Source organism: Danio aesculapii, chromosome 25 (genome assembly GCF_903798145.1).
Source record: "Danio aesculapii chromosome 25, fDanAes4.1, whole genome shotgun sequence".
NCBI lineage: Eukaryota > Metazoa > Chordata > Actinopteri > Cypriniformes > Danionidae > Danio > Danio aesculapii.
In genome coordinates this window covers 22,193,490-22,209,551 of record NC_079459.1, presented here as the reverse complement: position 1 = coordinate 22,209,551, position 16,062 = coordinate 22,193,490, and the positions used below count along the sequence as shown (strand labels likewise).

At 34.9% G+C, this 16,062-nt stretch overlaps 1 protein-coding gene across 2 annotated transcripts in view; it reads right to left on the bottom strand.

Annotated features, from left to right (window-relative positions):
* Positions 1-16,062, bottom strand: part of wt1a (WT1 transcription factor a) — a 35,605-nt gene that overhangs the window by 7,889 nt on the left and 11,654 nt on the right. For both annotated transcript variants that reach the window (XM_056451798.1, XM_056451799.1), the window contains exons 4-5: positions 8,165-8,248; positions 67-166 (exon numbers count right to left, since the gene is read on the bottom strand). In XM_056451798.1, coding sequence (XP_056307773.1) covers positions 67-166; positions 8,165-8,248 — 184 coding nt within the window. The remainder of the gene's footprint in view (positions 1-66; positions 167-8,164; positions 8,249-16,062) is intronic.

Here is a 16,062-nt window from a genome sequence, read left to right as displayed (position 1 = left end):
GAGCACAAAGAATCTCAGTTTGTCCTGAATGTGAACTCAAGCGGGCCGTGAGCAAGAGATACTGACCTGAAGGCCTCTGAAGACGCCATGGGTGTGAATACGGTACTGTGTGCTGCAGCTGTAGACCATGGGTGTGCTGGGGTCGCTCTCATAACCTCCTGGATGGCTGTTCGTGTTTAAAGGGGAGAATATTTAGTTATTTTCAATGTACTGATTTGTTTTGTTAACACTTTATTTATATTGCCCCTTTTTGACTTTGTGTTGACTGTCACTTTATGATTACATGTCAACTACTGGTTATTTGAGTATGTCTGCTTACTATCTGCTAACACTTTATTTTGATGGCGCACCAACAGATATTCTGACTAGTAACTTTGCAAGTAACATAGATTCTCTTAATGTATATAAACAGCCTACTAATATTTCACAAAAACTCTGATATATAGTTGATATTCATTCACAAATTTACAGAATATACAGTTACTTGTACAGTCAACAGAATTGTTAGCTTATAATCATGAAAAATAAATACTTGGGTGAGTTAGTCTAGAAATAACATAAAATTAACATATAATACTATTTTGTTTTCTCAGTGATGGGTTGCAGCTGCAAGGGCATCCGCTGCGTAAAACATATGCTGGATAAGTTGGCGGTTCATTCCGCTGTGGCGACCCCGGATTAATATACAGACTACGCCGAAAAGAAAATCAATGAATGAATGAAAACTATTTTATAAATACAAACAAGGTCAGAGAATCAGATCTTGATATTCAAAAAAATTTTGAAATATAAAACTAATAATATGAGCTTTTTGTTTGTTTTTGTGTGCTTTAAGAAGCAATTAAACTAGCTGTCTTTAAACATTTTTAGCCTTAAAGGTGCAGTAGGTGATCTGCCACAATGCTAACCGGTTAGCATAATATCTTTGAAACACAGTCCCTCCCCTGCCGTCCAAAGCCACACCTCCTGAAATCACGAAAGCGCGCAGTGGACAAACTAGACACAACACAAACTAGATTAAAGACCTATCTTTTTAGTAAAGCATACACTCAGTGCATCACTTAGCTGTATGATACATGAATGTGCCCCACGCAGGTTTATGCATCTTGTTTATATACACTATGAACAGCAGCTACGCTAATTGTTTTCTTTATTCTCTATTTCCACCTGGGGATACTCATCCCGAGGCCCTCAGACTATGTAGTCTCACTGATTCGATCCAAGACCAGCGACGAGACGATCCCAGGGTTTCCATAATCCTGGACCAGGCCGTATCCTCAGCAGCTGCTGTGGTGGTCATGGAGGAGTGGAGAGCATGAGATTGATTCCTGTGACACTTCAGGGACAGACGAGTCTTCGACCTTCTCCAGCCTCCGGCGCCTAGACTGCAGCTCTGCATAAGACGTTTGGCCATATGAGAAATGGTCGTGCCCAATTGAGCCTGGTTTCTCTCAAGGTTTTTTAATCCTTCACTTTCGCCAATTTGTGAAGTTTTTTCCTCGCCCCTGTCGCCACTGGCTTGCATGGTTCGGGATCTGTAGAGCTGCGCATCGATGGATTTGCTCTTCAGTGTTTGGACTCTCGGTAGTGATTATTAACCACACTGATTAGGGAGCGCATCACAGGTTGTCATTGTTCAAAAATGAACCAATGTAAAGTGAATATAAAACCAACTTCACTTCAGTAAAGCAGGCTAGGCGGAATAGCGCTATTTACTGATGTTTTGTTGTTAAACTAAATAAAAATCTACATGCTGTAATGCTGTAAAAGATACTTTATAAAATTGAAAAATATACACTTTCGTGCATATAACCCATTCGTAAATCAACACAATCTACAATACATCAGCTTTGCGTGACTAAAATAGTTTTAAAACATAACATTACCTGTCTAAAAGAAATACTTCAGCCATGGTGTCATCCAATTGTTGATCCAATATTGATTCAGGATTTTAAAAAGTTTTGATTCAGCATTTGTTTTTACTGCTGTCACTCTCGTGTGCATGTGAACGCATAAACGGCGGATCTGTCTGCGTGAATGGGTGCACAGATGTACAAATCTACATTTCTTGACTGACAGTTTGGGCTACTTATCAGAATAATGGGAATTGTCGGACCGACAAACTTTAATTGGATGAACATTTTTTAGTTTTATGCCTTACCCAGAATATAAAAATACATATAAATACGTTTAGATCATTCACTTTAATCATTACTATTGGAATGTGAAGAGATTTTCAACTAGCACAACAAAAAATGTTTTTCAAGACACTCACCTGCACCTATAATTTTGTTGATTTGGTAGTTAAAACGTGTGGAAAAAGAGATAATGTCCCTGCATGAAAATTGGTAGTAAATATTTAGTCAAATTTACAGACAACCCTAAAATACTACACCCAAAAAGTGTCAATTGAAATACATATACCTGTTAAAAAACAATATGGAAAATTCCTACTTATTAACACAATACATTGGGCTGTATTTTAGATTCTAGAGGTATAAAATACAACTAAGCATGTAAAAACATCAAAAAATGCTCCACCCTGAAGTAGTTGTTCACAAAACGTAATTCTACCTCATAATTTTCCCATTTACTAGTGACAGCAGATAAAGTCCTTCCTAAATCTCCCCGTGCATTATTTCACAAAGTTTGGATGACATATAGAGGGCATTGCTAGCCATAAAACACACAGAGTCATGTCTTCGTAACTCATCCTGACATTGGGGCAAATTGCTCCCCGTTTCAAAGAGCAATATTTTTGCCCCAAACATTTGAGGTAGGGCCAGTCAGAGAGATGAATGGGGAATGTATGGTCTTGCTCACTGTTGAACTTCAGCCTGAACCTCAGCGGTATGCCTTTTTTAACGTCATGCTGTAAATACACGTTTCTCAGGACAATTCTACTCCGTGTTTCACCTTTAGAGAAAAGACCACACAGTCTGGAATCTGTTTTTTGTTACCGGAGAAGTTTGTTCCCTGGCTTGAATAAAATTTTGCAAATTTTGTGTAGCGGATCATGAGGTATAAAGTTCTCTTTGTCTGTATGCAAGACTAGCCAGACGGAAAGACAGTTCAGAACAGCATCCTGCAGTAAATCTTCTCACAGTTCATTCATTCACTCAAGCCGAACCAACTTGGGCTTGTGACAGACATGGGATTTGGAGGTATGGAAAGAGCTATAGATACATTAACGGTCAAAAGTTTGGAACAATTATAAGTTTTTTTTCAAACACATTTTTTTTAATCATAGAAAAAAAAACATTTAAAGTGCACCTATTATGCTTTTTTGGATTTTACCTGAAATTTTGCAATTTAGCATTTACATTTATTCATTTAGCAGATGCTTTAATCCAAAAGAACTTACAAATTATTATAAAAAGCATATCAGACCACTAGAGAACAGCAATTTATTGATGCCATGGCAAGTCGGTTTAGCAGTATTTAAAAAATATACATACACACAAATATATAAACATATATACACACACATATATAAACACACACATATAAACATATACAGAAGTCAGAATTATTAGCCCCCCTTTTAATTTTTTTTTTTAATATATTTCCTAAATTAAGGTTAACAGAGCAAGGAAAGTGTCACAGTATGTCTGATAATATTTTTTTCTTCTGGAGAAAATCTTATTTGTTTTATTTCAGCTAGAATAGTTTTAATTTATTAATTAATTAATTAATTTTTTTTAAACCATTTTAAGGTCAACATTTTTAGCCCTCTTAAGCTATATATTTTTCGATAATCTACAGAACAAACCATCGTTATATAATAACTTGCCTAATTACCCTATCCTGCCTAGTTAACCTAATTTACCTAGTTAAGCCTTTAAATGTCACTTTAAGCTGTATAGAAGTGTCTTGAAAAATTTTGAGTAAAATATTATTTACTGTCATCATGGCAAAGATAAAATAAATCAGTTCTTAGAAATGAGTTATTAAAACTATTATGTTTAGAAATGTGTTGAAAAAAATCTTCTCTCTGTTAAACAGAAATTGGGGTAAAAAATAAACAAGGGGCTAATAATTCAGGGGGGCTAATAATTCTGACTTGAACTGTACATGTAGAGAGGAAAGAGTGCGTCTTGTATAGGCAGTTTGTCAAGCCCACACACCTGTGTGGAGCACACTCAAAATTGCACAATGTTTTCCCAGAACATGTTTATACGGAAGTGTCTGGTGCATATAGAGAGGCAAAAAAGGGTGTCTCCTATAGGTCGTTTGTCAAGTCTTTTCGGCTTAGTCCCTTTATTAATCTGGGGTTGCCACAGCAGAATGAACCGCCAACTTATCCAGCTTATGTTTTATGCAGCGGATGCCCTTCCAGCTGCAACCCATCACTGGGAAACATTTCATATATCAAGATGCACAATTAATGCCATTATTTTCTAAAGAAAGAACTTAACTATTTTATCTTAGTGACTAATATGTATAAATGTATATAATCTCATTTGTACAGTTTATATGATCAGTTTATGACAAAATGGTAGTTATTTAGGATGTGGGTGTGTATAAACATATTATATTATAAAAAATATGTAAAAGTGTACAATGTTGTTTTGTTATGAGATTTGGCTGGATAATTTATATGAAATCATAAGTATTAAGTTTCGCCCATAATCCTGCCTCTGCTGTAACACAAATTCTTACAAATTTAGCAAAACGTTAAATAGCCTGTGAGATCGGGTTGGCCAGTTTCACATGAAATCATAAAGTGTCACTTGTATAAAATTATATTTTTTATTTAAAAAAAAAAAAGCATTTAGGCTCAACCATAATCACTCATTACTCTCGGAGGTATGAAATTGTAATAGTGAAATTGGGATTGCACAAATTCTTCTGTTCTGCATCTATCCTTATTGTTAAACACACAGACATGTAGCCCAACTACGTTTACAGAGACCAGAGTTTGATTCCTGCTTTGTGGTCCTTTGCCAATCCCACTTCCCTCTCTCTACTCCAACCTTTCTGACACATCTCTACTGTTCTTACTGCAAATCATGAAAAAGGCCAAAAATAAGAGAGATTGCACAAATTCAAACGCATATCCCTAATCCTGCCATTAAACAAACCTTTTACTGGGTGATCAGATCAAAAGAAAGCTTAAATTTGAGGTTGTTGTTGTAAAAATTCATAGCCACAAAATAAGATTGGGATATTAACTGGCCCTTTAACTGGAATCATAACCACCAGGTTGATCTTTTGTCCAAAGTTCATTATTAAAACAAAACAACCTCAACATTTCAGTGGTGTCAGCAACACAATTTAACAACCAAAGAAATAGTTGCTTATTATTTTTAGAATAGGAGTTAAAGGTTTAATTCCTTTTCAGCATTTGTGCATTGACAACCAAAATAACTACAGCGAACTACAGGACTATATGTGTACAGTATTTCTTTTTTAGAAGTGACATCACTATCTACTGGCGTGGCATGTATAATACAGCCTTATTAGTCATTTTTGCAGATCCATTGAAAAACATGGGCTATATTGTCTATATGCAAACGCAATGGGAAACTTCACATCTATGTCACCTAAATGTTCCCTAAGTTAAGCTTGAGGAGTCACATCAATGCTTCCATGGCAGCCCTCTTGGGATCGATCAGCATGTCTGATTTTTCCTCAACCAAAACCAGCCCCGTCCCTCTCATTTATCAGCACATGAATCATTCCGTCACCCAGGGCTCCTCCGATTCTTTCAGAGAGGTCAAAGCCTCCTCCCCGGCTGGCCGAATGTGACTGCGGATTCTCGCGCGGGTCCCAGAGGGAGTAGAGTCTGTCCTATTGTGCACCGATGCACTTCCACCTCCCCCCCTACATGGCTCCCTTCCTCCCGGCGGGCCGGCTCTCGGCCTGGTCAAGGCTGAGGTGCCACTGGCAGAAATATACGGCAGGATATCGTTCTCTAGCCAGACAAAACAGAGGCTAATTCTGCATGTGCACACACTACTCTCTGGCACAAACAGAGAGATGAGATGAAAGATGCAGGGGGTCATAAGAGGGAGTTTGGGAACCTGGTCTGGTTGAGGCTATAAATAAAAATGTAATTTTACTGTACTTATCTTTTTAAACAGTAAAGCACATACGTTCCTCTAAAGTTTGTGGTAAGCTGTATGTGTTTGATTCAGAAGTCATGCAGAAGACTGCAGTCGTTAAAGTGTTTGTTTTTAATTCTTTAAAACGAACCAACTCATATGAGTCATTCACTCAGGAATCAGACTATGAATGGTTGTGCTGTATGTCTTTGATTCCCTATATGACTTATAGGAGTCATTTACACAAGTCAGCTGATTCAATTATTCAGAACTGGACTATAATAGTGTTTTGCTGTTTATGAGTTTATGAGAGCAATGTGTATTGTAATCTGTGGAAACAACTTCACGATATAGGATTAAAAATGGTAATAGCATTTGCAATTCTGACTTATTTTCAACCCAGGCTCATTCTGAAAACGTACCCCGATATACATTTCTGGAGAGCACCAAATACATCCCAGGAGCTACGTTTTTTTTTTTTTTTTTCAGTTTTTGTTTTCTCAAATTAACCAGAGGCCACTGTGTATGCTTTTTCCGATCTCAAACTCCAAACACCAGAGGCCACTGTCGACCGACTGACTGACCGATCGACTGGCCCACTCTCCTCCTTCCCTAAACCCAACATATAGTGTTTTCAAAAGGACCCTTTGACCTGCCCACCCTCCATTTTCCCTAAACCCAACCAACAGTGTTTATAAAAGCAATCCAGAAAAAGAAAATACCTCAAAGCCTGTTTTTTTTACCACGTTTTCAGATGTTACCACACTCTCACCCTGAGATTTACTGGTTTATTTTATTTTTTTGGCTTCTGTTTTGTCGTACAGGTTTTCAGGAAGCGTTCTTTGTTGGAATCAAACCCCGTTGTCGCGATCAACTACTCTCTGCGTCTCAAGTACATGGCGAGCTACTGGACAAATTAGTAACAGCGGGGAAAGCCGTCCATACGGAGGTTAGTGGTCAGATGGTAAGCACGAAAAGGAACATCATCATACCACCCCATAGCATTCGTTTTAAAGACGAAATGCAGCCATACGTTCCTCTGGGTACATAATTCGCAATCTCCAGAAACACATACAGCTGCAGTCAGAATTATTAGCCCCCCTTTGAATTTTTTTCTTTTTTTAATATTTCCCAAATGATGTTTAACAGAGCAGTATTCACAGTATGTCTGATAATATTTTATTCTTCTGGAGAAAGTCTTATTAGTTTTATTTCGGCTAGAATTAAAGCAGTTTTAAATTTTTTAAATACATTTTAAGGTCAAAATTATAGGCCCCTTTAAGCTATATTTTTTTCGATAGTCTACTGAACAAACCATCGTTACACAATAACTTGCCTAATAACCTGCCTAGTTAACCTAATTAACCTAGTTAAGCCTTTAAACGTCAATTTAAGCTGTATAGAAGTGTCTTGAAAAATATCTAGTCAAATATTATTTGCTGTCATCATGACAAAGATAAATTACATCAGTTTTTAGAAATGAGTTATTAAAACTATTATGTTTAGAAATGTGTTTAAAAAAAATCCTCTCTCCGTTAAACAGAAATTTTGAGGAAAAATAAACAGGGGGGCTAACGATTCTGACTTCAACTGTATAGCTACATTTTCTGAATGAGCCTATGTTACAAATTTTCTTGTAATTCCTCATCTCAATTCTAAATTTTCTTACAATTTATTATCTTTTTCTTGCAATTCTGTCTTCTTTTATTGCTATTTCGAGTTTATATCCAACAATTCTGACTTTTCTCACAATTTATTTATTTCCTTTAAATTCTAAACTGTTTTTATCTCATATTTCCCAAGTTCCTTCATCAAAAAGGACGTTTTATTCTGATATCCAGCTTGTAACTAAAACATATTTCCCCTCTCCTTTTTCATTGGGATCTGGCTAGTTTTCAGAAGTTTGCAAGGAATTAGAATTCACTTTTCCAAAATCCATGGCAATGCACCATAGCATTGTGGTTTGCACACATAATCCAACTCCAATTCAGATGCATTATCAGACCCTCAAAATGATTCCCAATTTATAGTTCCAGTATAACCACCAGCTCGAATGTGTGCTTATTTAAATCTCAGAAGAATTTCCTACAAGACAGAAGCGGGTCACATTGACCTACCTCTTTATAGTGGACGCCAGAGAGTTGACAGGATTCCACCCCATGCACTCCAACTGTGACGCCATTTGATATAAATTATCGCTGCTGGGATTGAAAACAACAAAAACACTTTTTAAGAACACATGCATGTACAGTATTTTACAGTATATTAAAAAGCAGCAACCACTGTCAAATGTAAAGAATGTGTGTTTGAAAAATAGCACAGGATCCGGGGTAACAGGGAATGAATGTGTCATATGCGTGCACACACAAAAAAAAGGGGGTAACCAAACCAGCGGGGCGATCGGTTAATCAGGTCATCGCTCTGACCAAAAACCTGCCATATGTTATTAAAAGCCTGTCCAGAGGGCCATCAGTTACCCTGCCAGGTGCTCACCCAAACACATAGTTTGGATTTATCTACAGCAACTCTGACATCATAGTGTTTCATCATCGTATTTTTGTATCAACTGGTACTACCTAGTACTGCGCTTGCTTCACGGCCCATGGAACGAAACAGTATTTCAGCATCGAGAGAGGGGTTTTTAATGGAGAAAATTCTGACTAAAGAAGCAAATTATACTACAGTAGATGACAAGTTTATTTATTTTTTTGACATGTTTCATGAGTATTTTAAGTTAAAGTTGGTTTAATTACACTAAAATACTGTTTAAGGCAAACTGTAAATGTTAAAATGCTGTTTTCTAAACTTTAATCTCATGATGTACAACAAACTGCATTATTTTAATCACTTTCTGTTTTCTGTGTGAAGCCATTTGCTGATTCATTACTATATGTAATATTCATTACAATATACTCTGCACAAGATGTTTGGCCAGCGGAGAAATTAAAATGATCGTGCCCAACTGAGTCTGGTTTCTCTCAAGGTTTTTTTTCTTCACTTTCGCCAATTAGTGAAGTTTTTTTTCCCTCTGCGCTGTCGCCACTGGCTTGCATGGTTCGGGATCCATAGAGCTGCGCATCGTTGGAACTGCTCTTCAGTGTTTGGACTCTCAGTGGTGATTATTAACCACACTGAACTGAGCTAAACTGAACTGAACTTAAACACTACAAACCGAACTACACTGTTCCTATTTACTATGACCTTTTATGTGAAGCTGCTTTGACACAATTTACATTGTATAAGCGCTATACAAATAAAGGTGAATTGAATATACCATAACTATATAAAACCTAAGACCACAAATCATTAAATCAGCTGTGAAAATAGTTTTATACAGATTTGCAGCTCAAATAAAACAGAAGAATGAATTAAAAGTGTTTTTTATGATGGAGCCAAGCCCTGCGATTAAAAATATCCACTCTTTTAAACATATAGCCACAAGAACATAATATTACTCCTTAAAATGCAAAAATTAATTACTAATCAGCGAAATTATACGTCCAAGGCACTCTTTATTAACATGGCTAATCCATAAAACTGCCCCTACATATTTTGCAAAACGCTTGCCTTCATCAGGGTAACCTTGAAGACAAGTGTTTGCTGAAATGCGAAGATGCAGTTTTATGGAATAGCCATGTTAATAAAGGCTTTTAAAATAATTTTTTGCCTTGGATTTATAATTTCACTGTTTATCTTTATGAATCGCTTACCCAAAGAGCACCGACACATTAATTACTCCTGAAGCACTTTTTGTTTGATTTAAGATGAATTACTAATCTTTTTGGTTGTAACGACATATCAAGTTGGACCTTAATAAAAAGAGTTATTGTATACTTTTATAAGATTAACCTGGATTTAGTCACACTTTTCAATAACGTCCCATTAGTTAATGTTAGTTGATATATTTATGTCTAACATGGACTTACAGTAGAATGAACAACACTTGTACAGCATTTATTACTACACTACACTGTTAACCCTTGCTGTAGATTATGCTGTTAGTATCTCTAAAATAGCAAGTGTCTTGCTGTAGAAAGGAAACAGTATTTTACTGTAAAAAAATTAGTAGGATTTGTATGAAATTGTGTAGTTCACAAAATAAATTGCAGTAATTTACTTATACACAACTGTTATTTACACTTTTATAAAATTACCCTGTAATATTTTGGCCACACATTTAAATAAAGTTCTTTTAGTTAATGTTAGGTGATATTATTATCTAAAATGGACTTGCAGTAGATTGAATAACACTTGTATAGCATTTATTACTACACTGTTGACACTTGCTGTAGATTATGCGGTAAATAACTCTAAAATAGCCAGTGTTTTGCTGTAATTAAAGGAAACAGTATTTACTGTAAAAAAAAAAAGTAGGATTTGTATGAAATTGTGTAGTTCACAGAATAAATAGCAGTAATTTACTTATACACATCTGTTATTTACACTTTTATAAGATTACCCTGTAATATTTTGGCCACACATTTTAATAAAGTTCCTTTAGTTAATGTTAGTTGATATTATTATATCTAACATGGACTTACAGTAGAATGAATAACACTTGTATAGCATTTATTACTACACTGTTAACCCTTGCTGTAGATTATGCGGTAAACAACTCTAAAATAGCCAGTGTTTTGCTGTAATTAAAGGAAACAGTATTTACTGGTAAAAAGAGTAGGATTTGTATGAAGTTGTGTATTCACAGAATAAATTGCAGTAATTTACCTTATTACAGATAGTAACTGTGACAATAATTGGTAAATTACTGTTCAACAGTTGCTAACGTTAACAAAGATGAATAAATAAATGTATTGTTCTCTGTTTATTCATGTTAGTAAACAAATCTTCATCTACTGTAAACTTATTGTAAAGTGTGACCAATATTTCCTTGTTAAAGATCCAATCGTCTGGTCACAGATGATAATATCAGCTCTGGCAGCTCATGTAAACATGCGTCTGGATTTTTGTTTTTCACTTTTGATGCAGCAGAGATGCAGGAAGCCTGTAGATTGTGAACAGTTTACACTCCATCTGCCTTTGAGATTAACAACAACTTAATGCTGCTTTAAAAATCTGCTCGTTTTTTTTATATTCCATTCACATCGCGCTACCTAAAAACCAGAGGCCCTGTGTAAATACAGGGCTGTGGGTACCAGGCGTTTGATTCGAAAAGCAGCACAGTGTCGGGATTTGAGGATTCGCAGCCGCCCCGATAGGAGACTGTTTATTACAGGCAAAGGGAAAACGCAGTCGGAGTCCTCTTATCATCCCAAATTCTGTTATTTTGAATCTTTATGTTCCCTCTGCGCTGGAAAAACAACATGGCGAAAGCATGCGAGGAATGCGAGATGATTTCAGGGCTGTAAGTTTGTATGAAGTTGCGAAGGGAATTCCAGTAAGAAACGGTGAAGCACTTATCAGAATGAAGGAATTCAGAGCTGCTCTGGAAGTGCAAACGGATGGTGGATTTAAGCGTGGTTTTGGCATTGGGTGCACTGCTTTTTTGGCGCTTGACCTTTATTAAGCATGACAAAAGCCAGTTTTGATTTAGTAATGGTGTGTCAAAGCAAATGGAATCAGTTTTGGGATTTTTAACAACTGTAAGAGATTAGGGGTGGGTTTAACCCCATATTGGGAAATTTGGTCCATTTTGACCAAGAATTGATTTCCAGTTTTTAGTTTTTAGTAAGAAATTGAAAGTTTGCAAATGTTTTAAGGTCTTTTTTTGCAGATTATTCTTATTCTTATTTATTATTTGTAAGTGTTGAGTGTTCAGGTCATGTTCGACGGTGTTAGCTGTCAAAAATTCTGTTAGTAAAACTATCTATTGAATATATTTGCTAATGAAATAAATTTATTGTGTGGCTTTATTGTGTGGGGACTGATTAAATAACAAAAATAAAATATATATGATTAAATATGGTATTTTTATAAAATAATAATAATAATAATAATAATAATAATAATAATACTCTTTAATAATGATGTCACTATCATTTTAAAATATAATCAGGGTACACGTACACATTTTTCATAATGTTTCATGTCTGTGTATACATAATAAATAAAAAGAAAAATGCATGTTTTTTGAATACAGTCTATAGTAAAATACATGACAACCTATGTAATTTATAATACTTACTTACTCCCAGGGCCGTTTATATTGAGGTTGATATTTAGCCACACCATGTTGGTGTTTCGTAACTTTTTACGAGGTGGGTCCTTAGCCCAACGCTCAACCCCCAACCTGGAGGACCATGCAATTTATATAATACAAAATAAAATTTAGTTAGATAATGTTTACACTATACTCAGCTACAATTATTTGAGAGCGTTTGATTGGCCAATCACATAAAAGAAGTAAAGAGGCTGTGACTAGCTAACTCTACCCTTAAGCATAATTTATACACAAAATAACAGAATAACTATGATGAAAACTACAGAAACAAACAACAGAACTAAATGCTTTGTAGAATTAATTCAATTTATATTGAAAAATAGTCAAATATTGATATTTGTTAAACAAATTTCCATGAATTTCCTAGAAAATGGCATGTCAAAATTCCAAGACTTTTACAGGTTTTTCAATACAGTATGAACCAGTAGAATTGTAGAATTACTGAACAACATTACAACCAATATTTCACAACATTACTATATTATTATTACATTGATATATTTTGTTAACAAAAACATTTTTAATAGCATTATTTAAGCTTAAGAAATTAACTGAATTTGAATGACCTTTTAGATTTAAACAGTGGTGTATATTTTGATTTTTTTTTCTTTTTGAAATCCCTGTAGAAAGTTTACTCAAACATCCTGTACGAACCAGTTTTCCTCCTTTTCCTCCTTTTCTTGTTACCGAACTTCCTCTACGTGTTCAATGGCAGCGTGACTTTTTGGATCGACCACAACAACAGATTTTGACGTGTTTCTGATTGTTGCGCAGGCCTGCTTAGTTGAACTTCCTGTGTCCTGACAAACTATCAGTCGTACCGTCTGCAGCCTGTCTAGATGAATTGAGCGCATGGATTTTTTTCATACTGGAATATCTCATTTCCTCCATATCTATTGCATTTCGAGTAGTCTGTTTTTGGGCTAGGGAAAACATGTAGAAGCATTTGTGTAGCCTAAAAACTATTTTGGACGGTTGTTATGTTCAGTTTGATTATGCTGGAAATAACTGAATAGAGTGTAATATATTTCAGTTTGTTCTAAAATGTTTTGGTTTGATACTTATTTGGTTTGTTCCACTTGTTCCAATGTGTGATTATTTTTATTGATTTGTAGTTTCTCATTTCAGATTAATTAGATTTCAAATATTGATACAATCAATTATATAAAGTTTTTTTAATATGTAGATTTTTGGTTTCGGTTTTTGGCTAAGCACATCCTGAATTTACGATTTTGTTTTTGGCACAGAATTTTAATTTCAGTGGTTGTTAGTGTGCTAGTGGATGATAATGATGATTTTTATGTTTTGTAGCGAGAGAGAGAGAGAGAATGTGTGATGAACATGCTTAAGAAGACCTTAAGATTATGGATGGACGATATCTAATAGTTTGGAATTTACCGATAAAAGTTCTGTCATGACAATGCTGCATCCCAATGCACCTATTTATACTTCACCCTAAAAGTAGGTACTGTTTTCGTGAATAAAAAGTATGTACTTTTAAGTGTGTAACAGACAAACAACTTCATTATTAAGGGTGCATATCCACCATTTTTTTTCAAGCGCCGAGTATTGTTTTATATTTATTATTGTTAATGGAAGTACTTGAGAGGCGCTGACCAACCATATTTACGTAACGCACTCAGCGTTTTTTTTTTTTTTTACTTCGACAGTTGGAGAAATCCTCACTTTTTTGGAAGAATTCTTCGATGGACACATGCCATAATGGATTGTTCCATTGCATAGTTACCTGCCCTGAGAATTATCTCATCACATCCTCCACTTTTCTTTTGTATTAGAGATGCAGCAAGTCTGTTTACGGGTCCTACATGCAAACAAAATCTACTAAGGTGTTTGCATAATTGTGCATTCCAAAGACAAAGTCTGTGTGAAAAAATATTACATTATTTATATTGCTAGCGCAAGATTGTTATAATTTAGGTGAACAAATAATCCATGCATGTTAATCCACTAAAATATAAATGTTTGTTTTGGTAATTTATCAATCAAAGTCTGATCATTTGCTTCCACGTTTGGTAGGGTTGTTGCAATACCATTAATTAATTTTTACAATACTATACCAGCTGAAGTAACACGATACCAAGTAGTATTGGGATACTGTAATTCATAACTCAAATTATAAAGTAAGTTGTTAGAAATACTATATTTTATGTTATAATAAGCCTACTTGAAGTTAATTCATAATTCCCTTAAGATCAAAAACTATTATTTGCACCTCGCTTCACCTAAAATGTATTTATTCTTTTTGTTTATTTAGTAGATAACTGACCAACAAAAATACATTAAAATAAAGAGACAAATTATACAGAAGGAAATTTGTTACAAAAGAGTATTTTTTCCAACAAAATTAGCCTATATGAAGTGGTCAAATAATTTTCAATGTTTCCTGATGCTATTTTGGGTTTTTCATCTATATTTCAGTTTTATCAGGTAACAATTCAAAGTATTTCAAAATTCACTTTGTGAAAGATTGTCGCGGTTGTTATAGCTACTAAATCATATTAAAAGGAACAGAAATGAACCGATTCAGATGTGCGCTCGAACTGTGTTAGAAGTGTTAGAAAACATGCAATAGGCTACCATAAAGGTGTGAATTCTACACAGTTTTGCAACCTTAAAGTGCTCCACGGGCTATTAAAGTAAAATGGTCTATTGTTGCACAAACGTGGTAGCATTTTAGTGACTTTTTCACATGCAATATTATCTATTGTAGATAAACCATTAATGATGAGACTACCGTATTCAAACTACAGTGGCACCGCCAGCATTTTGGAGCCCTAGTATTGCTGTACTAACATAGTACCGGTAAATCTACTACCCTAACGTTTGGAGTCGTGATCAGTTTGATGATTTCAGCCATAATATTGTTAACCACGCTCCTCTTACCGTTAGTTTGATATGGACCCTTTTCACATTTCCGGGTTGTGTAAGTCATCATAGTTGAGTAAACTTAAAGCGCAGTGAATGGGAGAATACATCAAATATATTTTTTACAATCCTATTACCTGAAAAAAAAACCACTATGGTGTTATCAAGACTTTCAGAAAAAGGCCAAAAATTGTGTGCGACTGATAACGGCAGCCAGAAGAGAGAAAAACATAAACGCTGCATTAGAAACGCTTCGCATAAGCGGTAATTCATTTTTTGTAATTTGATGCACAGATGATATAATACATACTTAAATACATAAATATACACGTGTTCTTTTAAAAATCTAAATATTAAAAAGTTCCAAGGATTTAAGATGATGATGAAGTCTTTTGAAGAGAGTCTATTAGGGAATTTGTGCAAAAAGAAAGGCTCTCACCCTACTCAATATTCCATTTCAGTTGAAAGTACACTTACTGAGAAAAAAGTCTCAGCAAGTTCCAGTTCACGTGAACTTTAATGACGTCTTGATAAACGTTTGCAATGCTGTTTTCAATCAGGGTAAACGTGGATAACATGAATAATATTTTTCATCAGGTTAGATATTAATCATTCAAACCCCTTTACATAAAACTATGCACAAATTAGTTCTGCTTGTTCAAACTAATTATTTAAAATGAGCCGAATCAACAAAATTCTTACGTTTTTTGGGGGGACAACTTAATTGTTTTATGTTCAATCCACTTAAATTTGTAAACTTAATCAATTTGTTTTGAGACAAGATGAAGAAATTGTGTGGAACTCACCATTTTTTACTGTGATCCGTGTGACTTTGGAATACTTATTTAATTATATGAATCGGGACACAATAATGGACACAATAATTCTTTTTTTTTTTCTTTTTTTGAAAGGTAATTTTTTTTTGAAAGTTTTTTACTTCATAGATATTAC